The 24,111-nt window shown below is 45.3% G+C and overlaps 1 protein-coding gene across 1 annotated transcript in view; it reads left to right on the top strand.

Moving 5' to 3' along the window:
* The window catches only part of SLCO3A1 (solute carrier organic anion transporter family member 3A1), a 132,264-nt gene that overhangs the window by 84,584 nt on the left and 23,569 nt on the right, over nucleotides 1-24,111 (top strand). The window contains exons 3-4 of the mRNA XM_027688470.1: nucleotides 19,945-20,043; nucleotides 22,945-23,208. Of these exons, the coding sequence (XP_027544271.1) occupies nucleotides 19,945-20,043; nucleotides 22,945-23,208 (363 nt within the window). The remainder of the gene's footprint in view (nucleotides 1-19,944; nucleotides 20,044-22,944; nucleotides 23,209-24,111) is intronic.

Genomic DNA, 24,111 nt, shown 5'->3' on the forward strand with positions numbered 1-24,111 from the left:
ATTTAGGAGATGCTGACCTTTAATCCCAGCAGGCAGAGTTACTCCTCGAATTCATCCCTAAACCAAAGTGAGCCAGGTGACTGTGAGCACAGAAACAGGTCTTTGCTAATCTGGTTCCTCTTGACTGGAACGAGGTAGGATACCTTTGCACCAATGGCTCGGCCAACTGGCCTGCCCTGACTGCTAGCAAAAGGAATAGTGAGAAGTAAAAAGGGGTCACAGCTGCACTTAAAAGGGAATATTGGTCCGTGGCTCAAGTCTTACAGCAACATTTGCCCCTGCTGTTGGGCAGCCGTGGTGGTGTAGGCATGGAGAGCCACCCACCAAACTGCTCCTAAGTAGGAAAGGAGGTTTCAGTGTGATTTGTACAGTGTAAATACAGCTCCAGGTAGCTGGAAGCAGAATATGGAACTGTCTCCTCTTTTCTTTATTCAAGCCAGCTCTAATTTGTCTTACAATGACAGGTAAAGGGAGAGGAATTTGCATTCCCTCTGCCCACAAAGATTACACGGGGCCAACAGGCAGCGCAGAGTCACTTTTCAGAAATGACAGTGCCCTGTTCACATATATTAACTTCTTTTGCCTTCTGCCTCTGGATTATTCACGAGCCAGACAGTATGCTGCCTAAATACCAATAGTGAGTAATGAGGATTAAGTGTTACCTCTAATTCCATCGTTATGAATATTTCAGAACTTCCTGTTCAGGCTTAACTGCTATTTTGGTACAAAAAAAAGCAAGTCTTGGGAATTGAGCTGCTGCTGGCCGTGACATCACAGCGCTGTGATTTGGGTCTGGTGTGACACATATTCCAGAGAGTTAAGCTCAGTCAAGCCTCTTATGTAGATGTGTCTGAGAACCTCTGTGTGGAGAGAGAAGCACTCGTTAGTGAAAGAGGTAGATTTTTAGTGAGTAACAAATATGATTTTTCTGACTGCTCCTGCTGATTTTTTTCCCCCAGTTTTCTTCCTGAGCCATAAAATTCAGACCATTGGCCAACATATAATTGGGGAAAAGTTTGGGAACCCTTGGCTTGGTTCCAATTCAGGAATAGTCATATATGAAATATGGGATCAAACAGGGAGCAGTTCACGTACTTCCCCAGCAAGGGAAACAGTTTAGATGTGGTCTTCTGGAGGCAGGTGAGGGAGGAATACTCTAACGCCTGGACTAGTAATGGTAATATTACCTCTTCTTCCTTTGGGCAGGTTATAAAAAAAGTAGTCCTCACTGTGAATTTTTTCTGGAAGTGCTGGGTCAGGAGCACCCAGGAGGTTTGGAAGTGCAGTTGCTCTGTCCAAAGAGTTTTTCAGATCTCATAATCACCCGTAACAAAAGCTGTGAGAACAGTGAAAGGAAAGAAAACTTCCCCATGCAAAGGGATGGGCTTTCAGTGCCCGTCTCTGGGACAGGTGAGGAGATCTGTAGGTGTTGTATCTGTGGTATGTGGCATGGCTCTCTTCAAGTTCCTTTTCCCCCTTTCAAACACATTAAAACCTTTCTCTAACTCCAACAATTCCGTGTAAGCTCAGATTTATTTCAAATGCCAGTATTAAAGGGCTATAAAGGTTTGTGGAATGGCTTGTTTGCTCTGTGTAGCAAGAGGCGACCTGTTTTCCTCCACATTAGCTTTTCTTACTGTGACAGGACCACAAGCACTTTCCTCTGCAAGCCGTGTTGGAGGAGGAATGGCACAAAGTGGTGATTTGGGGGACAGGGCTCTGTTCACTGTCCCTGCCATGGCTAAGGGGGGAGGTTGCAGCACATTTCTTACCCAACGTGTAGAAAGCAGGATCAGTGCTAGCAAGCAGTCAAAAGGCAGGATTTGTTTGCGGCAGTGCCTGTGTAATGTTGTCACTTCAGGATGGATGAAGGGCCCTTTATAAACAGCATCATAGATCTGCGTGTCCCCAGAAGGGTTTTAGAATTTCAGACTATCAGTCGACACCTTTTTTTTGTATTACAGCACCTGCTATTGAAAGGAACGGTGGTTTTCACAGGCAACATTGAGTACATTTTTTTCCTATCTTCATTTTCTCCACCTGTTCACTAGTTCAGTATTAATAATGAGCATGAATGCTCAGTTCTGCATAGTAAAATTGTACATGTGAACACCTGAAAATTATCCCCTTGCAAATGCCAGGAAGAGCAGTCCTACATTGACCAGGGTGATAAAAGAGATGTGACCCAACAGCTTTGCCATGATACTGCTGACTTGCCTGAAGTCATGAACTGGATGGACTCTAATCTGTTTGGACTGTGGAAATTGCATATTTCCAAATTGTCCTTTGTGACATACTTAAATTATCATTCTGAATGGCTACTATCCCTATTAGTATTATGGGCTAATGGTCATTCAGTGTGAAGGAAAACTTTTTTCTAAGTGGAAAGGTGTAATAATTTGCCTGAAGGCTTCAATTAGTGCACTGGAGATGAATACACTCTATGATTTCAGTGCCCAGGTAATTTCCTTTACACACATGCCCTGCTACAGTCTTGTGCATAGTCTTGCCAAAATGCAATGATGTGATGATTAAAACTTTCTGCTACAACCTCCATTTTTAAGGGTGTCCATAAAGGTCACTTCGGGATCAGAAACCCCCTTTGTGATCCCTGCACCTTTCTGCTGGGAAAACAAGACACATCAGGTTTGCACAGTGAACCTTGCAGGGAGATTTTTGGGTTGTGTCTGCTGGATGCTTCTCACTGTGGCAGTTTTCTGTGAGGTCGATTGGTTCAAATGGAGGTGTTTTGAATTAAATTTTATCCAAATATTCAACAGGAGGCTATCAACATTATGTCATTTGGATGGAGGCAAAAGATTTTTTTATATAATGCAATAATGAGATGACACAGACTCTAGGTAGTTGGTTTTCCCCTTTATCAACGTGTAATGTTTCAATAATTTCAGTGAAGCATTTTGGGAATGTTTCTTTTGGCAAAACAAATCACAGGGGCCGATGATTTGTCTCAACTAAAGGAAGTATTTTCACAGGGATGGAAAAATCTTTTCTTTTACTGAGCTGCTTTGCCAAACTTTCCATAGAGCAACATAAGCCTCTAAAGCTGGAAGTGGTGTGCTTTCCTTCTCCTGGCGACTCCACTGAGGAACCTCTGTGCTGTGTGTAGATGTTTATCTCCATGGAGTGCTAACCTGATTAAATCATGGATTGGACCAGGTAAAGGAAAACAAGTAATGAAAAGAGTTAACTTTAAATGCTTTTAGAATTGCAGCTTCATTGAGAATAGGAGCAGAACTAGGATAACGTAAAAAACCAAGTCCACTCCTCCTCCTCCCCGCAGTTCAGGTTACAGTGGCAGAGGCAAAGCACAAAGCTTTCTGGCAGACATATGCCTGCTTTGCAAAGCAGAAATGATCACAATTAATAATCAGTGCCTTCAGTGTGTCCACTCTGGATCCTTATGAACATAGTGCCAGTTTTATTAATAAAAACCTCTAGGAGATGATAAAAGGATGAATGAAAGTGAAGGTGGAATGTTCCCCTGAGATGACCATTTCATTGGTGATGCTTTACCAGAAAACTAAGTTTGTAATTTTCATGTATCCCCTGCAGGATGCAGATTTGGTGACATATGGCAGAGTATCACATTAATTTTTATCAAGATCCTGTGGGTGGTTTTATTGAGGTCTGCTCAGAGGGAAGCTGCAAACCAGCCCTGGCAGCCTGCAGCTGCAGCCTAAGAGGATGGGAGGATGCCATGGAAAACCTGGCTGGAGAAATCCTGATGGCTTTGAAGGAGTGAAATAGTTGTCAGGAAGCTTGATGAACCCTGGACAATATATACTCATGACCAAGTCTACAAAGAAATCTGCCATTCGAGTGGCCCTAAATCAGGATAAGTGGATTTTTTTTTTGGGTTTTACCTTCTATGCAGGACATCAGCAGTGTTGTCAGTCGTGTTTCCTTTAAAATTTTGTACCTGTAGATAATAGAAATTCCTGTTGAGTGTACTTGTGATTACTCTCTTCGGGACTGCTGCTTTGTAAAGGTGCCAGGCGTCTGTGTCCTTTGTGCCTGTGATGTGTGCCAAGCCCTTGACTTGTTTCTGTGCTTGATAACTGAAGATAAAATTAAGACTTGATTATTAAAAGGAGAAGGACATACAGTTAAATGGGTGACTGCACAAACTGTGAGAAGGGATCAGTCAGAGCAGACTGTAAAGTATCTAATGTGGAATCTGGGCATTTCTGGATAGCAGTTCTGAAGAAAAGAGGTATAGGATTAGGATCCTCATTCCCTAAAACCCTGGGAATATCCTTGGTCACATCCCTTAGCTTCTTGGTGCCTCAGTCCTCTGTTATCTGTCGTTTAATAAAGAAAATACCTGAAGTGTGTGATATGCAGTGACAGGAACCTCTTACTTGCCTTCAGCAAGAAAGGGTGTGAGTTGCCTTCATGCAAGGCTTGATCCCCCTCTTCCACTGAACCATCATTTCTTTTTTGAAAAGTAGGAGATGGTAAAAATCAGAAGAGACAAATTAAAGGGTGGAGGAAATGAGAGGTTTTCTTTGCACTGAAAGACCTGTTCTCCTGCCAGGGCAAGCTTGCTACATCCTACGAACCCACAGATGAACTTCTGACTGTGCTTTGAGATCTCTCTGTGATACCACATAGTAAACATCTACAATACCTTTAAATACAGACAACATTTGTGGCCAGGCTGTTGTTACTTTGGAGCTAGCACAGAGCTATTGCTGCTCTCCCTGACCACCATGACCCATATTCATGCCAGTCATAAGAATTTAGTGTGTTTTAAGACCCCTGCTCTCTGTCAGATATAAATGAATCCGTGCAGCCAGAAGGTACCCATACACCTGCAGAAACCCAAGGCTTTCAAGCCTCTCATTTCCCAGAGCCAGCTAGAGCACAAGAAGAAAATGGGATCCTGATATTTGTTGGGTCAAAAAGACCCCAGATTTTTACAAGGAGTTTTATTTCTGATTTTAGATATCATTAGCATCGGGTTGCTCATATCATATCAAAGGTGCTCAATGTGGGAACAGTGGGGACAAGGCAGGTCCCTGCTCACAAAAGCATGTACCGTTGTACAAAATCTCCATGGTTTCAGACCTTCCGAATTTCTGTCTTTCTTGCTTATGGTATTGCCCTGTTCTCCTTTCAAGCCTCCCTCTCCCTGAAGCCAGCCTGGTAGCATAACCAGAAAGGGTGGTTCTTGCAATGGGTTTCAACAGCACATTAATAACTAATCAAGGCTGGAATCATAGCAGGTGGTTAAAAAGGGCCTGTTGGTCATCGTTTTGAGCTCTGGCAGAAAGCCTGCCCTGGAAAATGTAATTACTGTCCAAAAGAATGCGACGAACTCTGCCAAAAATAATGAAAGTAGATCATCGTCCAAAGCCACACCAGCTGAAACATGTGGCAGTTTGTGGGGGCCAGCCAAGCGCGGCCCCGCAGGGCTTGGCAGCGCCAGAGTGGGGCGGGACACAGCAGCTCTGCTTCCTGAGGGGGCCTGGCTTTTCATGAAATGGGTCTTGGTTCCTCTGAGTGGAAGAAAATGGGGCAAATTTTGAAATTTTCCACACAGAATATTTTCAGAACGAAGTGTCTGAGAGATCAGTGTTTTTATTGACTCTTCGTTTTGTATGCGGCTACGTATTGTGCAACGTGAAAGTTTATCACGTAACAGTGACAATGTTTTTTCAGCCCCCAAAACAGCAATGTGTTCCATTTTGAAATTCTGAGGAGGAGAATTTTCAACATCCTGTCCTTTTTTTTTTCCCCTCCTCCCAAAAACTAAACTAAAGATAAGCAGCCATAGTCTCATAAACCCTCTTGACTTCATCTGCTGTATTTTTCCAGTGGCACACTGGTCCATCAAAGGCTTTCTGACCAATTCCACTTACCAGGACCTTGCAATAAAGATAAACCTTGTGAAATGATGATAAAAGAGGCAGCTCTATTTGCTGGTTTGGAAATTGCTGTTTCCAGCCTCCTGTCACATACTTTGTAGAATTCCTCTCTGTAGCAGTTCTTTCAGCTGGATTATTTTAAAAGTATGAGTATCTTAAATTGGACTGCTTTGCAGGATTGGGCTTGAAAATGCCAGCACTGGCAGTTCAGCTGGCAGGACTTGCAGCATATGGGTGCTATAAACCTCTAAATTCAGCTCAGGTCCAGCCAGAATAGCTTGGTTGTCTGAAGCTGGGTTCATTTTCTGAACAGTTGCCTATACAGTCTTAGGGGGTTAATGTCTTCCAGGAGGTGCTTGCTGGAAGTGGGGTAATAAACAGTCAGAGAAATGAGAGAGTGTCCATTAATTAATTAATAGAGCCACACTGCAGATGGGCAGGAGCCAGTGAGTGACAGCACCAGAGTGACTCTTAGGAATACTACTCAGATATTTGCAGTTAGTTTGTTGGTTGCAACCACTTTTTTGTCTAACTAGGATGAAGGGATGCTTACAAAGAGAAGCAGCTTGAAGCCAAAGATTTGGGAATTAAGGGACTTGTATTCATTTTAGAATTAAAATTTAATTTACTTTTTTTAAAATCAAACCAACCAACAAAAAAGTCAGCACAAGCTTGCACCTCCACCCTCTTGAAAACCCAAAGCCCATCAAAAAGTAGCAAATTCAGAGGTGGACATCTCTGAACAAAGTGGAAAAAAAAATGAGGTATTTATCATTAAAGCCATTACCCCGAGGAGAGTGAGTGTGAAGAGCCACACCAGCTCCTGAAAGGTCACTAAGGAGAAGTAATAGGAATAAATTTGGACAACTCGTTTTAGTAACAAGAGGCCATCATGAACCTTCCTATGTTCATCCCACTTGTCCAATTAGGGTTGCTTCCCTAAGGCCGGGGCAACCTCCTATTAAACACCCTTAACTGGGCCATTCTGATGTGATTGATTTTTAATGGGATATTAAGATTCTTTTAATTCACTTCCCAACTTAAAAGGTAATTCCAGGTCTACTGGGGGAGAATTGCTGTCTTCTCTCACAGCCTCCATCCTACCCCTCTCCTGGAGGGCTGGAAAAGGGCTTTGTTTTGTATTTCAGCTGTGGTTGTGGATGCTTAATTAAGAGAGACAAGCCCATAATGATAACAGCAGCTGTTCTCTCCCCTGGGCAGAAAGAGACTCTTCAGGGACAGGGTCCTCCTTGGCACAAAGGAAAATATTCTTATGAAAGCAGCACTGAAGAGGCTGGCAGCTCCCCACGGCTTCTGACTTTGAAAGAAACCTCAGGAAAACATCCACGTGGCCTGTAGTTTTGGCAAGTGGAGGGAAGGATGTGCACTAGGGATTAAATGCTGAATAACATTCTCTCAGGAACATGGTCCTCTGGATCCAGCCTCCAGGGTTTGTGTTTATAGTGCAACTGACTGCTAACAATTATATTGGAAGTAATCTTAGATTGGGGGATTATCCTGCATCCAGCCAGTCTCCCCATCCCCCAGGACAGACTGGCATCTGGCATCCCTCACACTTCCCCACGTGGGCTGAATGGGGGGGGATATTTGGATGTGGTTGTCAGACTGGGCCACCCCCACTGCCTGCCCTGGAAGGTTTTGTGGGAGCATAGTGCTGTCCCTCTGATAAATAGCGCGTATTAAGACTTCCAAAATTTCTCTTGCTGATAAGTTTGCGTAGAGCCTGTCAAGAAGTAACATTGCCATGAAGCAAAGCACAACTGGAGTCACAACCCCACATTTCCCACAGTGATCCCTGCAGATACTTTGGGGACACCTCGGAATACTCTTGTCACTGTCAAAAGAAGCAGGTGGAGCTGTGAGCTGGGCACAGCCGAGGGCTGAGCAGCCCCTGCAGTGAAGGACCTCGAATGGAGGAGGTGGGTGGGAAAGAGGTGCAAGGATGCCTGTGTGAAGCCATGGCTGCTCACTAGTAAAAGTCTGGCAGGTCCCAGGGCAGCACCCTAAATGTCTGGTCATCTGCTGTAAGAAGCAAATGGTAGATTTGACCCAAAGCCAGAGTTCCCATAAACCTCAGTGAGATTTGGGTCAGAATGACTATTGTCAAGAGAAAATGCTTTTTTCTGATGGCGTTTGCAATGTAAGGAAGTGGAGCAACACAAGTTTTGTTTTTAATTTCCTTTCCTTCCTGACAGCTCAGCCATTACCAGAGTAGATTAAATCTATTGTGCAGAGGAAAGCACAGCACTTTTCTAAATGGTTGGTACAGATAAATGTTATCAGCACTGGGTTCCCAGCATCTTGCCTGATGTCATGAGATGATTCCCAGGCCTCTCCTTGCTTCAGCACTTTAAGATGGGCTTACCCAGTGCTAGTTGCCTGTGAGTTATCCTCCACTGTGCAGCATGGTCTGTACCTGAGCAGCAGCCAAGCAAAGGGAGATCTGAAGAGACACCACAAAATATATGAAAACTGCTCTTGCTAAAAGTGGTAGCCTTGCTTGTGGCTTTTGGGAGGGCAGGAGGTTTCCAGACAGTGCTGTTGCTTTTTGGACACTCTCCCTGCTCTCCTTCACAGAGGAACAAACCATTTATTACATTGCTCTTTAATTGTCCTGAGTTTTTCTTCCCAGACTTTAAAAAAAACCATTAAATAAAGGAGAAAAAGAAATTAGAATTGCTTATGTTCCCAGGGAGCCATCGGCTAAGCTGGAAGCACTGGAGCAGGAGTGATTGGGACTGTGGGGCAATGGGAGGTTTTCCTTGGCACGGAAATGCCTGAACAGCAGGAATATGAACTTTCCACCCATTGTTCAGAATGAGATTCTGTGGCAGGTGCTGTGTTTGGGCTGGAGAACTACACATGTATGTGTGTGTAATAGCTTGATCAGTTGGGAGGAGAGGGGGATTTGGGGAACTTTTGGGGTAACCAGCACCATACCAGGCTGAATGAGTCTCTGTACTCTAACCCTGGAAAATCCCTCCTCTGGATGATGCTAAGAGGAAAGATGTTGAAATCCCAGATGCTGTCAGCACAAGGAAGAAATGGCAAGCACTGTTAGAGGCATTAAAAGGACTGGAAATGCAGCAGTGGCCCTCTGCTGCTGTCAGGTGAGATGTGGGAAGGAGCAGTGGGGAATTTTGTGGGGAAAATTTAAACAGTGAGACAGGCATGTAGGAGGTCCGGTAGAGAGGGAACAGAGCTGAACTTTTCTCCCTGACTCATCATTGCTTAGAAAAGCAGCAAGCTGTCTGTATAACATAAAACCTCAGTTAGAAATGGAACTTGCTGGGTTCTCATTTAAAGTATGTGGGATGGGAAGGAATACCCCCAAGACTGAGGTTAAAGAGAGAGGGAGGCAGTCCTGGCAGCCTTATCTTCAAACGAATGTGTTACATCTGTGCCAAACTCATACACAGCTTAAAGAAATAAATAAATAAAAAGGGAAGGCGGTGTTGCACCAACCTCCAAACTGACAAATGCCAAAATTCGCATTTTGCAGGCTCTTGAGGATCATGTGTGGGAATAGCTCATTGTACTCTCAGTCATATGAGACTAGTGTATTTTAGAGTATAAGGAGGATGAGCGGTGCTGACTGTTACAGAATTCAAGTGATGGAGATTAAAGTGTGCAAGAGCCTCAGAAGGGGCTCATGTCTTTTGGGCAAGCAGAGGTTGCGCTCGCAGGTGACGTGGACTGCTTGTCCAAGCAGAGGAGAGAGATGGGAAGAATTTTGTGCAGATCTTTAATGTATCCATATACTTCTGATCCTCTGTAAGATCAAAACCACCCAGTGTTATATGGGACATCAGTCGGCAAACTCAGAGGAGAGTTGCAGTCCTGTAGAGAGGGAAAAGTGCCCTGAAAGTACATTTCCATACAAACCTACAGTTGGCACGATTCCTGGGAAACAACACAAGGAAATGTGCCTGCGTGTAGCTACAGCACCATCACGGATTTGATGAAACAGGTGTTTGTGTTTAGCAGCTGGGAGGAGATGAGCACAGCTCGAAGGCATGCGACTTCAGCCCTTCAAAAAACTGTACTTGGCGTTGGAGCATGTGGGGTTTTTTTCTTCCAAAGTCTCTTTGGTGGCTGCTTCCCAAGGCAATTAGCACGGAGAAAAATTGCTTGAAAGGTGGAAATTGCTGGTTCAAGCCCACGGCTACGGCTGTTGTATTTGCACCGTATGTTGAAGGTGTGGAATCTGCAGCTCGTGGGCTCGTGCATCGGGGTGTGCACAGCCTGCCCTGGATTTGCACGCTATAGTTAGGTATGTGCTCATACCCACTTCTTAAACTGAGTTGGCTTCTTCTGAGGTGATAACAAGCAAATTTCAGGGACAGGAATGTGAGCCAGCAGGGTAGGTGGAGCAAGTGCCTTGTCCTTACATTTGAGAGATCTCTCAGCATCGACTTTTTGCGACACACCTGACTAGGCAGGACATGGGTTCGGGCACGTTTTTCTTTCTTTGTTTGCTTTTTGCAGAAAGTGGCAGAAAAATGGCCTATTAGGGCTTTTTTTCAAGAGTTCTCCTAACCCAGCCCGAGTCTCTAATCTTTTGCAATGCGTGTCCAAACTACCTGTAAATCCTTTGGAGAAAGAGACATATCTTTTGTGAGCATTAAGCAATATGTATATCTTCAAGGATGCTTGCTTTATAGAAATAACCCCCATGAAGATGAGCATTTTGGCAGAGGGTGATGGAGGCAGCATTGGGTGCAGGGTGATGTATTAAACCACCACATGATGTGTGGGGGTTTGTAGGCAGTGTCTGACCAGGATGCTTGCATGTGGTTCTGCAGGCTGTTTGTATGTAGAGTGTATGTAAATATTAGGAGACAGGGCATCAGAGTGATGGCAGCTTAAGTAGGAAAACACTGCTACAACAATGCCACTGCGTTCATAATCCTCCATGAGCGTTCAGTGCTTTAGTTAAATATGCAGAGACTGATGGAGGTTGCCAGTGGATTAGCTCTTGTGTGACTGGTGCCAGGGATTGATTAGCATAAGCAAATTTCTTCTCCAGCTTCCCATCAGTAAGGAGAGGAATGCAGCAAGCGGTCCCTCCACTGCCTGGAAGGGTGCTGGGATGCTGGGGAGGAAAACTGGAGTGTGGAACAGTTTGCTCCCAGTGTTAACTGGTGGGACCAAAGTAATCCCAAGAGTTCATCCCCATAGTTTACCTTGCAGAGCTCACAAATTGGCTGCTTATTTTTTGTTGTGCTTGCAAATGCAGTTTTTAGGGTTGTGGAGCTTTTATTTTGCGTGATTTGTGTCTGTGCCATCTTTTCAGTGATCGTATTTCAGCAACTGACTAAAGCAGGGACCTAAAGGCCAATAGAAATAGGGCTCCAGGATGGGTTTTTGGTTGGTTTGGGATTGGTTGGTTGGTTTGGTTTTTTGCTTGAGTGTTCCTTATTTCTGTTCTCATCAGAATGAGGGCACAAGCCAGCTAATGGGTGTGGTTTTGAGTGGCCACAAGTGTACCTAGTAATTATGGAAAATACAGGGCTGGACGCTGAGCTTGTGCTCCTAATCCAAAAGTCCAGTCCCCTTTTTGTGCCTCTCCACAAACTTTCTGTGTCTGCATCAGGATCCCCTGGGACTGTCAATTGGTGGTATAACATTGATCCTTTCAAATGTAGCCTTGATGGTGCTGGGGACAGGGATTTCCTGACAAAACAAACTTAAGGCTTGGTAATAATTGAAAATGCTGGGTGGTTGACCAGGCAAAACACCTGCTTATAGGAATCAGATTTCATCTCAAAGTCAGCAGACATTTCCTTGGAGAAATCCTGAATTCTGATGGAAATCAATATTTAAAGGGACACTGATAGTCTGGGGAGAAACCTCTACGTAAGGTGCTTTCGAGTCCTAGCAACCTCTTTAGGAATAACATCTGAATGCTAAATATAGACCAGAACAAAGAACTGTGCTGTGAAGTAGTGAAATAGTCTTTCCCAGCAGGCAGGAGGAAGGGCACTGTCATGGGCTCTCTCTGCAGCCCTGGAAGAATGACATTAGAAACTTATTATATCCGTAGCCTGCATGCATTTTTTTATTGCCCCTTGATAAGTAAATGAAAGCCCCCAACTAGCTTTAGATACAGTCAATTCTTACTAAACACAGGGGTAAATAAGTCATTCTGCAGCATTTCCATACAGTGGTGAGTAGCTTGCATTAAAAACACAAATCTTCATGAAGCAAGAGCTGATTTTACAGGGTGCAGAAAGTGATTTGGTATTTCTACTGAAAGGTTTGATCAGAGAAGAGGGGAAGAAGCTGACAGGAGATGTCCAAGGATGCCTGATTTCAAACTCAGTAATAATTTCTTTCACTGACTAAAGGCAGGGCAATCAAATAGAGAATCCCTGTATGGCTCTCCCATCACAAGTGATCCCATGGAAATGGGAGAGGTCAGATTCAATCCAACACTTCTGCTTTGTAGGCTTGCTGTTTGCTGGAGCTGTTCCACTGGCCAAAAGCACCCACAGGTCAGTCAGTGAGAAATAGGATGTCTTGGGACAGCACTGTCAGATCTTTCTCCAGGTGTTGTACTGCACACACAGATGCAAGTGATGAGCTGTTACAGTGGAATCAATGAGAAGAGCTCAGAACCAAAGCTCAGTTTGTTCTAATGCATTTTGTGTCCCTGATTGCTCAAGCAGTGCATAATATTTGTGCATCTTGCAGCACTTCACAAGGAGGGACTAGCTTTTGTTAAAATGTGGAAAAGTAATGAGATGCAGTGAATGGTCCATGGCAAGGTGATGGCTGAGCAGGGAATTCAGGCTCTCACTACCTGGGGAGTGCCAGGACATCCTTCCTTGTGTTTGGCATCACTTGAGCAACCCTAAAGAGATGTCTGAGGGGTCTACTGGTTTTGAGCTCCTAAAGGCAAAACTAATAAATGATATATGTGCCTCTGTACAGATGGGATGAACCCCCCAAACTCTTCCCTCTTCCCCACTCCATCTCATACCAATACAGGTCTGGAACTGCTTTGATCCCCACCAGAACAAAGATTAAACATTACAGTGAATTATCCCAAGGTTGCTCCTCATTAATTGACAACTGCAGGCACTTGGAAACATCTGTCCAGATTGTCTGAACATTCCCTTCGCTTCAGTGGTTGCCCTGAGGGAGCAGAACAACTGGACACACACCAGCACCACCCATTCACCTTCCCTACAGTCAGTCACAGTGGTGTGAGAGAGCAGGAGCCATAAGGGAGCAGGAGGTGGGGATGGTTGTGTAGACAAGGAGTCAAATGGAAAAACAATGTTTTTCTGTGGCAAATGGGGAAAGCTGGGAAGGAGAGACCAAGGGGCTGAGTGGGTGTGCGGGCATCCTTGCACTCATATGGGCACAGGGGGGCTCGTAGATACACTGTCTGCCACAGAGGAGGGGCAGGGCTGGAGGACTCCAGTGGGTTGTGCTGTGGGAGGAAACCATCTGGCTGAGAAACAGCCTCCCTCTCTCTACCCTTACTGTGCATTTTTGAGGTTACATCAAATGATAGAAATCAGAGAAAACCCACTGAAACAACAAGCTCTGGCCACTGCATGAGAGTGTGGAAGCTTTTATCCCAAGCCCTTGAGGGCCAGTGCCTGGTGGGCAGGAGGATACAGCATCTCCAATCTGTACCAGCATGCCTTCGGTTCCCACAGGCTGTGCTGGGGTGGTGTCTCTTTAAGGGCAGGTTACAGAGCACATGAATTACGATATTCCAGTAATCCCTTCACATTGGCCTGCCCAGTCCTCCACACAGCAGGAAATGTGGGACAAGCAGGGTTTTGAGATTATCTCGTGCTTTGCAAAGCCAGTTCCCTTTGTGCTTTTAGAAAGAGCTTGTTCCTGCAGCAGGCAGGGGGCTGGGGGTGATGATCCCAGCGGGATGCTGTCCCATGTCCACAGCAGCACCACCAGGGCCATGGCAGCATGTGTGTGTGCTCTGTCCTCCTCCACATATCCCACTGCCTGTGTTTTGTGATGGCTGCTGAACCACCCAGTTCCTGTCATCCTTGACAGAGATCACATTTACCTCCCACCCTTCCTCCATGGGGATGTAGTTAATTGATGCAAGCACAACACTACCTTTGCACTGGAGTTTCCCACATCTTCCAAACTGGTTGGCTTTTTGCCCACCAAAGCTGACCCTTGGGGTGGTGCAAGGGGGAAGAGGTATTGCTCTGGCCATGTGCTTTGCTGAAGATTTGCTGATCCTTAGGAGCACAGTGAATAATCTCCTACACTCTTTAATTTCGTGCAAATGCCAAGGCAGGAGCAACCGGGGTCGAGAGAACCCAGGAGATACCAGTGGCATCTCCATAGCTAAATAAAACAGGATCCTCTGCAACACCAGGGATTTGTCCATGGTTGGGAAACGCTGTATGATTCACTGCTGATGGTTGCTGCTCTGATAGCCCTGTCTGCAGTCCTGCTGTGGGAGATGCTGCTTTTCCTCCTCCTGTCTCACCTACCCAGCTCACCTTTGCCTGGCACATGTTGGCAGCTCTCCAAAATAACTTTCTTCGTGTCCTCAGCCCCTGGTGAGGCTGAGATTTGAAGCGAAATGACTTGGTATTCTTTAGCTGCTCACGTATTTTTTTCTCAGCCCATGACTGTGCACTGAACCTGCTCTTATTCCTCAGTGAACTGTACCTGAGATGCCCCCTCACTGCACCTTGGTGAGACTGGCAAGCCTTGCTGCATCTCCCTCAATGCCTTATTTCCAGCCAGGAGGTTTTCTCCTGGGAGTTACTATCCCCAGTTAATTCATTACAGGGATTGAGTTGATGCTTCACCTGTTTCACCCTGCACACAACACAGGTTTGCTCATGTTTCAGGATCCTGTTGCTGCTGGAAAGCAACAGGGATCACAAAGGGACAGCTCTGAATTACTGAAATACTGACATCCTTTATCCCTGTCTTTGCAATTTGGTTCTTGAGCACTTTGCATGACTCACTGAGCACCTCTGTGCCACCATCTCCCCACAGATGTGGTACCTGCTGCTGCTCCTTCCCTTTGCACTAATGGAAAACTGCGTTATCAGTCTTGGGCCTTGCTAGTGATAAAATCTCATCACAAAATGTCAGATCTAATACTCCCCTCTGTCCCAATCCTTTCCTCAGCCCCTGGAAAATGTTAGTTGACAAGACAAAGTAGGATTTGGCAAATTGTTCTATTTGAGAAGATGGGAAGAAAATATTTCTGATTTCTCAGTCCAGCCTGGCTTGCTGCCCTTTTTTCTCTGCCTTTTTGGGAGGCAGGGAGATTGACGAAGGGAATAGAGCAAGTAGGCTGAAAATTACTAGTTGTTTTGAAATTAAAATGTAATTGTGTTTTTAAAGGACCCAAACTGAAAGGAAGTATCTGTGAGTTATGAAACAAAATGTTTCAATTGTCCTAAGGCAGAGTCAGTTTGCTTTTTAATTTGCATCTCTAGAGTATTTCTAAGAATTACCATTATTCGTTCAGAATTAAAGAAAATACTGTAAGATTAAAAATAAAAATACCACCAAATTGCTGTACCTATACTGATTACTGGTTTTATTGGCATCAGTGGGAGTTTCCCAAGAGGCTGGTGGAACTGGGATTGGATCTTTGATCTGTTTGCTCCTGGTATTATTGACCTCTGGCTCTATCAAATCTGGTTGATCTAAAAAAGTTAGAGGGAAACATGGGAAAAGATCAAGCAAGTGGTATTAAAGCTGGCTCCAAATGTAGCCCATCTTTATCCTTAGCAGCAACCTCAAGACTGGGAAGAGAGGTTTTGTGAGACCTCTTTCTCTACTAAGCAGCAGCTTTGTGGTTGCATGACTAGGTGGATGATGTGGAAAGTGTTTTCCCAATAAGGGGGAGTGACTAGCCATTGTGCAGAATTTCTGGAAAGAGGAAGGATGTCTTAAGCTAATTCTAACTTTCTTAATTTCCCCTTGAGTCCTCAATTCCACATAAATGTTCAACCACAGGCACTATCCCAATTGCCTAATAGCCTAATTCTCGTGCCCAGTAGCATGCTCTGTTGATCCTTGAGCATAGTCCTGCTATGTACAGACTGTCCATTGGTTTTCTACAATCTACTTGATTTGTGAATTAAAGTGTAAAATACTAATATTGCAACAGTAGGATTTTGTTGGAGTCTCAAAAAAGATAAAACAAAGGGCATGGGGTGAGACAGTTATTTTCTTGATTTTAGGACAAACTATAGAATAAGAAAAAACACAATTAACATGAGGGGTTTTTAAGCTAGCCTAGAGATTAATAATAATTTAATAGCTTTTAAAAGATCTTAGATAGGTGTTTTGCTGGATCCTCTATCCCACATTGCCCTCTAGTGAGGACATTTCAGAGCAAATCATGCCTTCTTGCAGCCACCAGGATATGAAATGTGGTATTTTAATAACTGAGCTTGTTTCTCAAGCCTTGTAACAGCTCGTTTCTGATGTGGTGGTGTTGTGATACAACAGTGTGAGGAGGGGCAGAATTCATCTGTCACCTGTGCTGTCACCTGTATGTGCACTGGCCGCAGCTTTATCTATATAATAAAGCACATTTGCTTTATCTGAGCTATCTGCCTCTGCAAGCATCTTCCTGCTGCTGCTGGACCACCAACCACAGGTCTCTGCTCTCTTCTGCTTTGGGAAAAGGGGAAAATATTCCCTGGGGATGGTTTGGTGAAGGATGATCTTTTTTCATACTTGTCTTACTCTTTGCTCCATGAACATACTCCAGTTCTGTGGTTTTACCTGTGTGTACATATGGTCAGACAGCCCTGCCTGTGGTTTGGAGATCATCACGGGAGAAACTTCCATCCCTCTTTAACCCAGCACTGGGGCATCCAAAAGTGACGTGTAGAGGATTAGAATTGGCCTTGTCCTTCTGCCTACGTACCTGTGTGACAAGACACATTGGTGCCACAAATCAATTTCGGTGTGTTCCCAGTTTTATAGAGCTGTTAAACACAGAAAGTCATCAACCAGTAACAGGTTTTTAAAACTAAACTAAACTAAACAAACAAACAAAAAAATCAAATCAGGGAAACAAATATCTGCTGCCTGTGTAGTGCAGGTCATGCAAGGTCTCACCTAAACCTGCCCTGTGGGCCCCAGAGCTGGCCACTCCTGGAGTGTGGGTGCCCCAGATCAGCTGTCTGATGGCCACACAGTCCTTTTACTCACACACAGGTCCCATCAGGGCAGTGGCACAGCAGCTCAGCAGCCCCCTTGGTTCCTTGGTGCCTGTGGGAACCCGTTGCAGCCCAGGGTGCTTTGAAGTGCCATCCCTGTGGATGTGAACCCTCAGACAGCTCTGGGTGCTGGATGCCAGGGTCTGGGCTGAGGATCTGGGTCTGGGAAAGAGGAGATGCTCAGGTGTGCCTGAACTTTCCTTTCCTTTATACATTCTAGGGCAGAGAAATAAGAGCAAAGCAATGTCAAGAGTCCTGAAGTCCAAGGGCTCTTCATCCAAAACATGGGCTCTGTTTGTCACTGCCCCAACCGATATGTGTCCTTATGTGCTTGACCATAATTATGTAGAAATTCATAACTAATCTTCAGCCATCAAAGATTAACCTGCTCTTTGATTGCTGGCTTGTTCATCAGGGTAGTAGCCATGGCCATCTCTGCTAGATGCTGTCTGTTCAAGCTCTTTGACTAAAAACTTAACAGTTTTAGAACAGTTCAAAAACCTGTGATTTCCTGCTTGCAGACAGGGAAATGGCACAACCTGATTGTGCATGTGGCAAATATGTGGGTGATGACAGTACCCTGTTGTCATTGCCATCCTCCCAGGGGCTGTGGGACCCCCAGGAACACCGTCATGTCGGGCGAGCCGGGGTGAGCAGCGCTGTCACCCACCCTGCTCCGCATGGCACTTGTGGGCTGAATGACAAACACTAATGCCATCTAGTGACCAAAAAAAAGGTGACAATTTTTTGTTTTGTTATTTTGGTTTGGATATTTTATAAAATGCCATTGGAAATCTTGTAGCCCCAAGTGAGGCTGCCCTTGGGGTTTGGGAAGGAGGGAAATGATGCTGGGTGTGCTGGGAAAAAAAAAATCCCTTTTTCTCTTCTCTCTCCAGCAGTCTCTTCCCTCATTTCACATTCCATGAAGTGCTTCTGCATGTAACCAGGGACTGGGATCTCCCATATAAGGCTTTATAGATACCCAAGGGAACAAGGCACAGGCTTCCTAACCAGCTCTGATGCTCAAGGAGCACAAATTCCCCAATTTACTGCTGGATCATGGGGCACAAACCCAACATCCCAGGACAAGGTGACTGCAGATGGCTGGTTCACTAGTGACATGGGCATCATGGGCAGAGACTCTGGGGACTAATTTAAGCTGGCAGCACGGCTGCCACACAGTGCCATTGCTGCAGCTTTGAGCTTGGCTGAAATAGGGCAGGGGATGGCAGCTCTTGCTGCTGCACTGACAGTGACTCCTTACTGTGGCTCATACAACCTGTCACTTTTTTTCCTTCCAGCACCTTTGTTTCCCCCTCTTGCTGCTGTAGGTGATGAGAGCTAGGAAGGCATTAACACACTGGGTTTCTGTGTGAGCAGCTGGCTGGAGGCACTGCTGCTTTGTACCTAGTGCCAACAACCTGGAGGAATTAATTTGCACCCTGCATTTTATAAATGAAGGTGCAGTTGTTTCTGACCATACCAGTTTATTCTGCTTGACTAAACCGTCACCAGCAGGTGTGGTTTGCCTTGTGTGGGGCTGGTGGTCTCCTGGGAATATTTTGCAGTTCTGGTAATTTCTCCAGCTCCTGAGAAATGCAGAGAGAGAACTTGGGAATTAAAAGTTTCCAGATAAGGAAGCTGAAGGCTGAGATAGCTGCAATGAAGTGCATTATGGATGCACTGAGATGCCAGGCAGCACCCCCGGAGAGATTTGGAGGGAGATGTGGGATGTACCCCGAAGGAGAGTGAGAAAAGCACCCAGATGCAAATAAGCTCCTTCATGGGCCGTTTCTGAAGTGCAGTGACACCAAGACTGGTGCCAGCACAGGCTGCCCCCCTCGCCAGGCACATGGGTCCATCAGCACTGTCTTGCCCCAGAGGGAACAAGCAGGCTTGTGCTCTGCACTGGCCAGACCTTGTCCCTGCTTCCTTCAGAAAGCCATTTACAAGGGTCCTTGGGGACTTTCTGTTGTTTTTCCTAGATGTTGTTGTTATCCCAAATGTAAAGGTATCAAATATGTTCTTATTGTCTAATTTACAAATGTTTTGTGTTATTTTTGCTGCTTCTGTTTCTGGATTATCTTTGTGTCCCCCTGCCTTTCTGCCCTGGATAATTGAGAGCTGGCAGTGTGCCTGTAACGTTCCTGTTTCAAGGCCAAAATGGGAGTGAGAATAAATGCTTCTAAATACTGTATTGAAACAAATAACTAATTTACTCATAATAGCTCTTCTTTTGGCGTTACACTGGTAATTTCATGCTGGTTTTGCAGGGGGAGTGAGCAGTTGTAAGAGGTTGGAGGAGCCACGTGCCTTGGGGAATATTTGCCATGTGGGTATGATGGGGAGAAGGGATTCATGGATTTGGAAAAGTGCTCCTACTTCTGTAAAGGGACTTTATCTAGCCAGCTGTGACAATGCTCATTTCATAGATTTGCCGGCCCTAAAGTCTGAAACTTCTGCCTACCAGGAGTTTAGCTGGAGACGGCAAAGGCAAAGATTTCCCCATGGGGAGAAGGCAGGTCTGCTTTATCTCATGCTTTTGGGTAAGACAGACACCTTTTAGAGTAACCAGCTGACCAAAACACAGCATTATGTCCACACTGTCTCCTCAGCTCAATAGAAATCCTTAAGCATTATCACACCTCCATCTGTTGTTTTTTCTGAAGAGATATGGAAAAGCAGAAGACATTTATGGTGCTCTTTTGCCTGAAGCACTCAATACAGAGACATAGCCCTATCTATTTGGCATCCTGCATCTTGCAGGAGTCAAGCAGAACCACTTGCAATGAATAACCAGTGCCTAGTACTAATTTTTTCTTTTCTCTCTCCTTTAGGGATCCTGTTTACGATGCTGGTATTTGGACCAGCCTGTGGATTTATCTTGGGCTCCTTCTGTACCAAAATCTATGTGGATGCTGTCTTCATTGACACAAGTAAGGAGAAATGGGTTTGATTTCAAATCAAATACACTGAAGTTGTGCCAGCAGGATGTTGATGCTCACAAGCAGGAAACTGCCTGTTGTTCCATCTTGAGTGCCTCCTGCATGTGTGGGTGTCACTTTTAGAGGGGTTTTATGACTGAGATTCAAAAGTTTTCAGTTCTCTTCTGATAAACAGATTTGTAGCCATTAAAAATTGTTCTCTTCCTTTGGTTTTTCTACGGTGAGATGAGGTTCACCCAGCGCTTAGAGGACACCTTGAAATATCACTGTGGCAGGGCAGACAGCTACCCATGCACATAGTCATACAGGGGAGCTGTATCCAGGGCACAGGATGAAATCTGGAGAGCTGCCACCCCAGAACCTGTGGGAACCATCCAGGTTCTGGTGGAGGTACACCAGTAAGACCCACACCCAGCACCTTCTGCCAATGACCCTGCTTCAGTCCCACAGCATTATTCCTTCTTCCTAAAGCTGTGCTAATTATTGCTCACCTTCACTGCACTTGGGTTAAATCAGATTGTTTGTAAATTGACTTTTTGTTCATTAAGACAAAAATCTGCAAATTCTGCTTTTACTTGTACCTGCACTATGTGTTCTTTGCCATGAGAGGGCAATATATAACAGGCAGTTCTCCACTGCTCCCTCAGCCCTCTGGCTGCAAACCTGATGCTTTTCTTTTCCCTCAGTTATTCAGATGCTTTTTCACAGCTCTATCGAATCCTCCAGACCCTTCTGCATGGGTATTGTCCCCTTTGAGGGTGCATTTCAGCTCTGTGATGTTGCAAATACATGATCACAGGACTCAGAACAGAATTGTGCAAATCTGGGAAAGAGTTTTTCTTTTCTGCCTTTTCTTGGTCTCACATAGACATGGCAGCTGAAGAAATCTAAATAATATGAAATGAAAAAGAAGTATCTTCTTTTGATGGCTGAGACTTTCAGCTGCAGTTTGATTCAAACACCACTGGCCCCTTTTCATTCCTTGGCTTTTCCAAAGCCTCTTTTGGTTCTGTAGGCAGAGAGGTTTGTTTGAACCCTGTGAGATATTTAACCATTATATAAGTATGTAAGTATAATTTACACTAAAATATGAATCTACAGAAGAAAATATTTCCTCTCCCAGGAGGTGAAGTTGTGGAACTCCTCACCATGAAGTGTTAAAAATTTACAAATGGATTCAAAAGCAATAGGACAAGTTTATAGAAGAAAAAATGAACATGATAAAATCCAGATTATAAAGCCCCCAAGCCACAAATCACAAGAACAATATCAAGTATGTGCTGACTTTATTCTTGTGGACTTTCTGGACAGCTGCAACTGGTTACCATCAGAGCAAGATGCTGGCCTAGATAAAAAGTTAATTTGATGTCTTCTGGTCATTTTTAATATGAGACATTGCTCTGTATTTACACCTCAAAAAGCCCCAGACAAATATGGAACTACAGAGGAGAGCAGTGGAATGTTTATCACTGAGAACACAGAGGGGCTGTGGCTCAGCCACCTACAGGGTGGATGTAGTGCTTTCCAGTTGCAGGTCCAGCTGGCATTGGCCATGGTCCATTGCTGTCATGCAAAGGCTGGGGCACACATGGCCTCTGTCTGGTTTTGTATGGGAGCTTCCATGTTGCAGCTGGATCTGCTTTGCAGCTCAAGGTGTCACGAGGTTGAGCCTCATTCTGCTCCCTGTTTTGGGCAGGTGTGGGATGCCAGGGTATGCTGGTGTACTGGCCTCCATACAGGAGCTATTTTAGGAAGGGAATATGAAGAACACCCTGATTTACCTGGCTCTTCGCAGTGCTATGTTCCCAAGATCCTGAAAAAAATGCACTTCAGGCAGGAGAAAATAATAGCAGAAGAATCCAGTCCCTCCACAACACTATTTTTCAAACTTTATCTGTATTTGAGAGCTACATGTTATTTTCCCTTAGGAGAAAAGAGTTTCCTTCTATCTCTGCTTGAGAGACAACTTGATTGCCTCACTTGAGACAGATTTTTCAGTGGCAGTAACCAGACAGACATCGTGAACAGAGGAGCTCGTTATTCCAGCCACGTGGACCTGGGTCTCCCCCAGGAGTCAGCTCAGGCACTGGGCACCCTTGTGGCTGTGGCAGCGAGGCACCTGTTGGGGACACAGCTTTTTGTGTCCTGTTGTTTATTTTTATTCCCCTAAACTGACTCCAGACTCTTCTTATGCCTTATCTCTGCTGAGTGATGGTCTACAGGATACTCTTGCCTTTTACTTTGCTTTTCTTCATTTTCTGATTAGTTCTCTACATTCCCGAGCCCATTTCATACAGTGGGTGAGTTTTTTTTCAATATTTAGGATTGTTTCACCCTCCACAGGTGCCCCTAAAGCCCATCTTAATGCCCATCTGTCTTTTGTTGAAAAGGGCTGTGAATTCAAAGCTGGGAGAGCATTGACCTCCTGGGAAAAAGGGGTAAACCAGGATGGAGATGCAACATCCTTGTCTGTGCTGCTGCTTCTCTGTGCAGATCAGTAGGTGTGTCAGCTGTGTGTGCACAGGTGACATGCTGGGACAGGCATGTCCGAAACCTTGGTGCCAGCACAGGAGACACTGATGTGTATGTGGTATCTTCCTAGAGCTGGCAGAGCCAAGACGCTGGAGAGGAGCTCTGATTACAGGGTGTTGCAGAAGCTGGTGATGCAGAAAAGGTGATGGGAGCTTGTCCTAAGGATCTCTTGGACCTGGAGGTCATTACACAGTGGTGGCTCACACAATACAGGCGTGGGGTGGACTGCAGGCCCCCACCTTGTGTCTTGTATCCCTTAACAGCCAACAAAGCCCCCAGCAACTGTCTTCCTACAGGATCATCACACTGTTGTCTTCCCCTCCCCATGGCCAAGCCACTGACCCGTGTGTGCCCTCACAGGTAAGCTGGACATAACCCCGGACGACCCTCGGTGGATCGGTGCGTGGTGGGGAGGCTTCCTGCTGTGTGGTGCCTTACTCTTCTTCTCGTCCCTGCCGATGTTCGGGTTCCCGCAGTCGCTGCCCCCACGGCCGGAGCACGCCGGGGAGAGCGAGCAGGCCATGCTTCCCGAGCGGGAATACGAGAGGCCCAAGCCGAGCAACGGGGTCCTGCGGCACCCGCTGGATGGGGAGAGCAGCACGACCTGCTTCCAGCAGCTGCGAGGTGAGGCACCGGCTCTCGTCGTGTTTTCCGTGGGGATCAGCAACAGGTTAACAGCTGTTCGGGTTTATAATTGGTCTCTGATATTTGGGCTGTCTACCTCTATCTCTGAAATTCCAAAAAAAAATTGCCATCCTGAAATTTCAATCCTTTGCTTGTAATTATCTCTGGCATTGTCCTCATTTGAAAGAGAGACTTTGTTCCACTTGAAAGCTTTGTGGGTTTTTTTTTAACTGCAAAGCTTCAGAAATGCACGATAGTCCTGTAGAGTTGATAAAAAAATGAAGGGGAATACAGTTGCCAGAGCAATTTGTGATCTTCTTTCCAGTCTACTGTCCTGCTCCCCTCTGCCTCCCGAAGTGGAGAGCGAGCCAGCAAGGGCAATAAAAAGAAATTGGGAGCTCCCAGCATCTGAGCTACAGATTAGTGCAATCCCAGATACAAAGCAATCAGTGCTGGGCATCACCACAGCTCTTAAAATGGGATGGGGAAGAGGTAGATATCAGCCCAGAATAGCAGCAATATGACAGGGCAGAGCATCACTTGTAGCAAATTAGAGAGAAAATCCCACATCATGTCCTGCAGTGATGGAAATGGAGCTGACTCTAATTAAAGTCAGCTGAGGATCCAGCATTTCATGGGAGAGTGTGGGCAGATCTCCTTTCTGTAGGCTGCACTAGAAAATCCTTCATCTGAGAGGGTGGTTCTGTAGCACTGGTGGCTGCTTCCCACTCCCTGTTGCTGTGGCAGAGCGGGTTTCATTACTGCCTGATGTGTTCAGATAAACTGGGAGTTGAAGGAGGTACAAGTGGGAAGGAAGAAGAGACTTTGGGGAAAAAACTATTTTCTAAACATAAAAGTGCCTTGAATAGTTGATGTAGTTGTTCATTAATGGAAGGTCAAAGA

Source organism: Neopelma chrysocephalum, unplaced genomic scaffold, assembly GCF_003984885.1.
Source record: "Neopelma chrysocephalum unplaced genomic scaffold, ASM398488v2 Primary Assembly neopelma1_75, whole genome shotgun sequence".
Classification (NCBI taxonomy): Eukaryota; Metazoa; Chordata; class Aves; order Passeriformes; family Pipridae; genus Neopelma; species Neopelma chrysocephalum.